The sequence below is a fragment of the Oncorhynchus keta genome, chromosome 31, assembly GCF_023373465.1.
Source record: "Oncorhynchus keta strain PuntledgeMale-10-30-2019 chromosome 31, Oket_V2, whole genome shotgun sequence".
NCBI classification, from domain to species: domain Eukaryota; kingdom Metazoa; phylum Chordata; class Actinopteri; order Salmoniformes; family Salmonidae; genus Oncorhynchus; species Oncorhynchus keta.
Window position 1 is genome coordinate 8,433,989 of NC_068451.1, and position 6,753 is coordinate 8,440,741.

The window sequence follows — 6,753 nt, forward strand, 5'->3', positions numbered from 1 at the left end:
ATGTCTCTGTCCTGATGAATGTCTTCTCTTCTCCCAGTGCGGAGGGCAGCCATGTCTCTGGTCAGAGTAACGGTCGGGACCCCCAGGCTCTGGCCAAGGCGGTGCAGATTCACCACGACACGCTGAGGACCATGTACTTTGCCTGAGCACCACCCCACACCACCATCATCGCACTTAAAACACACACCCCCACACCCCTGCCTGCCAGTCAAGGAGGGTTGCAGCCCCCTACAACCAGTCAATCCGGACCTGACACTGTGTAGAGGGGGGGGGGTGAAGCCCCCCGCAATGGACTGAGGATGCAGACAGACGCTGCTTTAAAACAAGAGAGGAAGAACGTGGCACTATTATGCAATATTAAACCAGGCCCCTGCTTTTCCTGGACACCCTAACTCCGCCCCCACCTCCTCCAGGCCCTCCCTCCTTTTCTCCGGTCATGAAAGAGATCTGTGGTCTTGATTCCGGATGTGTATGGTCGACGTTGCAGAGTTCGTTCCCATTCGTCATCATGCCTTTTACCTCAACTCAGTTTAACGGCAGCACTTTCTGCCCTTTTTCGTTTGTTAGTTATGTTTTGACTTTTTCTTTATCAAAGTTTGAGGAGAGAAGAAGAAAAGGATGAGGTGTTTGAAGAGTGGATCTCGATCTGTGAAGAGTGGATCTCGATCTGTGCAGAACTATCACGGCGCACTAGCTTGCCATTTATTTTCCTCTTTTTTTTTTTTGCCAATGGTGACTTATCAAAAGTGTGAGCGTGTCAATGGACACTGTGTACTAGGAGATGAACACGAGCTCTTATTTTGAGCACAGTGCCACCTGGAGTCTGAACGTTGTAAATGCTCTCTTCAAAAGTCCTAACCTCTCTGGGGAATAAGCTATGATGCTAATCATATGATTTGTTACTCGTTATCATTTGACTTGACCCAATAAGTGATGTGCGTATACAGTGGCACACATCCGTAGAGGGTAATACAATGATATCAAACCCGAGGTCAGTCCCCTATGACATCGATCTAATGTGCTGTCACAGCAACATTGCAATGTGACCCTGTTTGGAATTTTCTTTGCTGTACATCATGTTTGATATTTAAGATGCTTGTTTTTTTTTACCATTCTTTCCAGTATTTATTAGTACGCTCAAGATATAGTAATTTAATGAGAAGAGCGTTTTATTTCTGCATTCTTTCATTCTATCTGCTCTCTTGGATTTGAGTTTTGTTGTGGAAGATCCTACATTGAATGACAGATCATGTTGCTTTCCTCTAGTGCAATAATGTTTTAGCTGAGGGAAGGAAGCGTCTTCTAGAGGATACGACTTGAATGTCTGGAAGTCTGCAGCGGTGAGTTTGAGAATGTACTAGAACCCAGATCTCTTACGAGAGCTCTCGGATAGTAAGAGAATGTTTTTGAGACACACAATTGGCACTTACCCCATTGCTCCTCTTTATGAAGGGAGTATCGGGGTTCATAGGTCAACGGGTTATGTCAATGAGTGTGTTATGGGTTAGAAATCAAGTGCCTGGTTTTGGAAATTAACGGTTAAATGGCTGGTTGTATGGATGGATTATGACGTGGCGGTCCTAGCTTTCAAAATGTATTCGAACAAGGAAGTTAAAGGGCAAGGTTTAGCTGGAGAAAGTTGACTTCAAGCTACATTTTGCCTCATTTTTGACAGAAGTTGCATCACATTGAAATCCTTGCGATAGAAATATATCATGTGTGTGAGAGCTTCTCCAATCATCTTTGCCTAATAGCAGCGGTATTTTAGCAGATCAAGTCGTGCTGCACTCTGCCTCATCAGACACGGATCTAGCTGCTATATCTACATGTACTCAAGGTGACTAAGAATCGAGGCATGCCTCAGTCATGAGCGGCAGGAGAGCTAAGCCGCTAAGACAAATTAAATTTCCCATATAACTGACCATCCAAACCAATAGTAGCTAGCTGTGTTCTAGAGTCAAAAATGTGATGACTCTTGGAAGTCCGGGAGACTGAGTGAGTGACTTGTGTGGTCGCTGCTGAGCTCCTACGTGCTCTGTGACATGAGGCATGCCTAGTGGTGTTCAAAAGAGACAATTATCTGCACTAAAATAAGTGTGTGTTGGACCGAACACATGCCTCTGGTGCTATGAAGTAGACGAGAGGGTCTGTGTTATGTGGGGAACTGTAGGGATTTCTCGTCCTAACTGTTAGTGGAAACGGTTGCCATTTGAGAATCTCTTGTTTTTGACGGTACAATGATACAAGGACGCAGTTCTCAAGGCAAGGACTGCCCCAATAGGTGAACGGTAGTGTGGTCCAATGGTAGAATCCTGTGCCCCCCCCCCCCTATAGTCACGTTTGACTGCCTTCCCAACTCTAGCCTTCCCCTGGCTGGAAGCCAATGAGTTTGAGCCTTCATGATCTTCACTCGTGTCCAAAAAGCCTTTTTCAAAAGCCAGATTGGAAGAAGTGTGTGTGTGTGTATATATATGTATATATATATGTACATTTCACATTATTGTAATGCACACCACTTATTTTTGCTAACAAAAAATCGAACCTATGTAGTTATATAGTTATTCATCATTAAACGTGAAGGGTAATAAAATGTGGCAAGAATTGAGTCGACTGTTGTTGACTCGTGTCCTGTGGCAATGTATACTGTTATTTGTGTATTTTGTCGTGCCTACAGTGCCGGTGGCTCTATTTCGACATGTAACGTGTGTCTGGGTTGTTATACTGTTATGGATCGGGATGCGGTGGACTTCTAATAAGTAAGAGGTGCTTTTATTTCTGTCACTCCCTGTTGTCAAAGAATACAAGTGAAAATCATTGGCCTTTTTGTTTTTTTTAGAGCATAATTGTTCTGATCCTGCCTGATCGTCTCTCTCAGGCAGGAGTTGATGCCTGTAGAACAGGGGAGAGCGGGAGAAACCGGGGCTTGTCAAAGTGTTGTAGACCCACTTTAAAAGATGTAGTTGATTTAAAGAATGAGATGGTTACCTGGACTAGTCATCTTGAACGTTGAGTACCAATGTGGCCCGCGGTGTTTTATTTCAAGCCTTGTGGGCGATGGGGCCCCTATGCAGCGAGACTTGGCCTTTTTAACTGTTGTTGCTTTTCTCCTCTCTCCTTGCGCAACCACGGGCGCTTCTTGTGCTCAGAAATACAAAGCCTTAAGGCCTCCGGTAAGTCTGCAATGTCACAAAGTATATAATCTCATTTAGTTTTTTCCACTTTCTCCTTACTTTTGATTCCCAGAGGACTACATTCCGTAGCCTGTAGATTATCTGCCATCTGATTCCCCTGAGCGCTAAGTGGAGAAAATATGGAAGACTAGAGGACAGAAGAAGTTAAGTTTGCTCCGTAAATGTATGATCCAATGGTGTCTTGGATCGGTTTGTTAGTGTGTGCTTGGTTGGTAAAGAGTAGGGTATTTTTGTTAGATGGGTTTTTGTGCATGTGGCTGGTTCTGGTGTATGTAAAGTGAGAAGTAGGGCTGCCATTTGAGGGAGATGGTGTGTATGGATCGGTACATGGTTTAGCAAGCGACAAGCGTAGTGATCATCCAAGCTGACATGATGATGAACGTCAAGGACTGTATAGAACATTCTGATTTTCCTGGGCAAAAGAACACATGTTTACATATAGCAGATGTGTTTGCCTACCACCTTTTAACTTTTCATCTCGCTAAACTGTCAACAGTAACGTTTTTCAGATGTTTGTTTGTGTTCAGCAGTTTCTTTTTTTGTTTTTTTTTGCTTAGTTTATAGATATTTATGAGCAAGGCCTTCTAGGCCTTAAACATCAACCCAGAGATTGCTATACTCTATGGAAAAGTAGCTATGTGTGTTCATTCCATTGCCTGTGACGCACAGATATACTGGATTTTGAGGTGGAGGTTCTTTCTTTTCAGCGCGGAATCTATGACAGAGTGAAGAAGTCCACAGGAAGTGCCTTTCTTTATGGTGGTGCTGTAAAACAAAACTCAAATGGCAAAGACTTGTCTCATTTTTTAAGAAGAAAAATAGAAAAGCATTGCAGCATTGCAATATATATATATATATATACGCACACCAAGATGCATAAAGACACAGTATATGATTGTTGTTGAGCGTTCACTTAGTGGTGCATTTTGAGTTTGGACCAATCGACTCGGTTGGTTGGTACAGTGGAACTTGCGTTGACAAGCGAGGTCATAGTTAAAACCGATGTGTGTGTGTGACACAGCCTGGGCCACGAATGACGAACATAGCACAGCACTTTATAGACTGCCACTCCCACTCGGACACATAGCCACAACGTTTTCTGTCTGTGTACCTCATCCAATCCCCGCCTCCCAGATACAGTGGCGTGTCGAGGACTTGTTGTGTGATTTGAGGAGATTTTCCTCCTCTGGGAATTGGATTACGACACCAAACAAAACGGTTCCTATCGCTACTAAGTGGTCATTTTAAAGGTGTGCCTCCAGCTCATGTGACTCCGCTGATGATGATGATGACTGTTTTGAGTCGGCATGCGTTTTGTGGTTTCTCATTAAGAATCTGAAACCACCAACGGTTTTGAAGTGTTCCAATGTAAGGAAGTTGGAAGTAATGGCATTCATATTAGGATGTCGGCAGTTGTCTGGCCCATGGCATTCTCATCCCAGTGCCATGCCTCGCCCTGCCGCGTGTCTGTCTTGTCCTTAATGGAAGGATAGTGGGCCTACTTCCATTGGGGTTTTGGGACAGTTTGGGTGTGGAATAAGACTCAGAGAGGGTCTGTATGAGTCATTTGGGGTATTAATCAGTCCAGGGGGGTGGTATCTTTTTTACAAGACATTAAAAAAACAATGCGCCTCACTTACCTTTGTATGCTGCATACGTTATACTACATGAGAGGAGAAACTGCAAATATTGCTTTGGTTATTACAGTATAATGCTTGATTAATACCTGATTATGATATTCTCATAACTGTTTTAGTGACAGAAGTATAACTAAGATTCTCTTGTTTCGTTTTTTTTGTCTTAACACTTATCTGACTTGAGCCGAACATTTTATTTTGTCCTATTTAAATGTTCTTTTTAATATGTATATGAAATATATATTGCAAGATATTTTATGCTGTATTTATTGAGTGCATAAACGAGCAGCTAGCTAGTCTCCACAACATTGGCAGCATGGTGGAGGTGCAGCTAGGGGACAAGGCCTTAAACCCCTCCCCCCTCCATGTTGAAGACTTATCATCCCCAAACACGCAAGCACAGGAACGTGTTGGAGGGCGGACGGAGAGGCACAGTTGAGCAGGGGCATCTGTTTTTAAATTAGGTATTACTTATGTAGACCCCTGCTTTTAGCTTTCTGTTTGGGGGAAGAGGCCTTCTCATATGTCCTCATCACCGACTTGTACTCTCTAGTCCCTCTCTCCTCTCTGGTTCTCTCCTCCCATCTTGTTGAGCCCACCCACCACCCCCACATGTTGCAGCTCATCTCTGTAGGGGTAGGGAACCTTCACTGAACCACACGGACTGGGCTGAGCCTTGTAAAAACTGACTTCCTCATCCAGAGCTGCTAATGTGTTATCTATGTAAACTCCCCTGGCCTGGTGGAGTACAGTTGGGTGAGAATAGAGGGGAGGAGGGAGGGAGGGATAGTGCTAAGGCAGAGGATGTATGGTTAGGTGTGGCTTCTGTGCTTTCATGTCTCCTCTGTGGAGTTTTTTTTTCTCCCTTGTGCCAGAGACTTTTACACAGTAAGGAGTAGAGACCAAAGTCCCATTCCACTCAAATGCTAGCCTCAGTCTTAAGTGTGTTCTTACTTCGTTGTTGGGTTTTTATTTACAACTACAGAATGCCTGAGTTGAGTACAAATTAAGGCCCAACTCCAAAATGTCATCCTCGTGTTTATTTTCAAACCACTAACAGTGCTACAGTAGTTGGTGAGCCTCAACGTACAAAAGTGTATGTTTCCCCACGTGTGTGGATGTAAGAACAGGAGCCCGAGGGTTCTGTGTGCTGTACTTAGACTTGTACCTGTGTAACGAATCAAGGTGTTGTAATAATGAGTTGCTGTTCTGTTTGCCCACTGTCCATTAGTCGTTCCCACCTCACTCTAGGGTCAGAGGCATGGAGCTTCGAAGGGGTCGTCAACCCCTGTTCAGAACTTCAATAGGCTTTTCCTACCTATTACCCACAGACAAATACTTTAAGACACGTTGACTCCATTTTAGCTCTCTGTTTTGATGTGCAAACAGACGCTGCTTGCTTTCAGTCCATTCGCAGTCCATGTTAAGGTTTTGAAATGTCGTTTGCTCGAGAGATTATCGGATGCTGTTTTCCCAGTGTTAAAACTGGTTTGAAGACCAATTTCGTCAGTGGCCGAGGATGCTGGACTTTTTAAAGGGTTTCCTATGTGTTTCATCCTTATCTTGAGGTTATTTCGTATTTGACGTGCGGTCAGTTTGTCATCAATTAAAAAAGTAAATGTCAGTCAGGATTGTGTGCTGTGATACCATTTTGAGTCCTGAGGCACCTGCTAAAATCAATGGGTGTTTGATGATACGAACAAGGTAGCCACATGAGTTCCATGCCTCTGGCTCTGTTTCAGTCTTTGTCTCTGTGTGTGTCTCCTCTGTATGTTTCAAACTCTCTGTTGTACCAACAGGTCTTTTTATTTTAGTTTTAAATGTCTTTGTTTTGTATTTCTCTTTAGGTCTTTTAGTGTTACTTTGCTTAAGTTTTTGAAGTGTATCTTTCACAAATACTTGCAATAAAAAGCTTTGCTTTCATA

The 6,753-nt window shown here is 43.5% G+C and overlaps 1 protein-coding gene across 2 annotated transcripts in view; it reads left to right on the forward strand.

The window, feature by feature from the left end:
- LOC118364311 (protein argonaute-3) overlaps positions 1 to 6,753 on the forward strand; it is a 44,692-nt gene extending 37,939 nt beyond the window's left edge. For both annotated transcript variants that reach the window (XM_035745758.2, XM_035745757.2), the window contains one exon: positions 38 to 6,753. In XM_035745758.2, the coding sequence (XP_035601651.1) occupies positions 38 to 146 (109 nt within the window). In that variant the 3' untranslated portion in view covers positions 147 to 6,753. The remainder of the gene's footprint in view (positions 1 to 37) is intronic.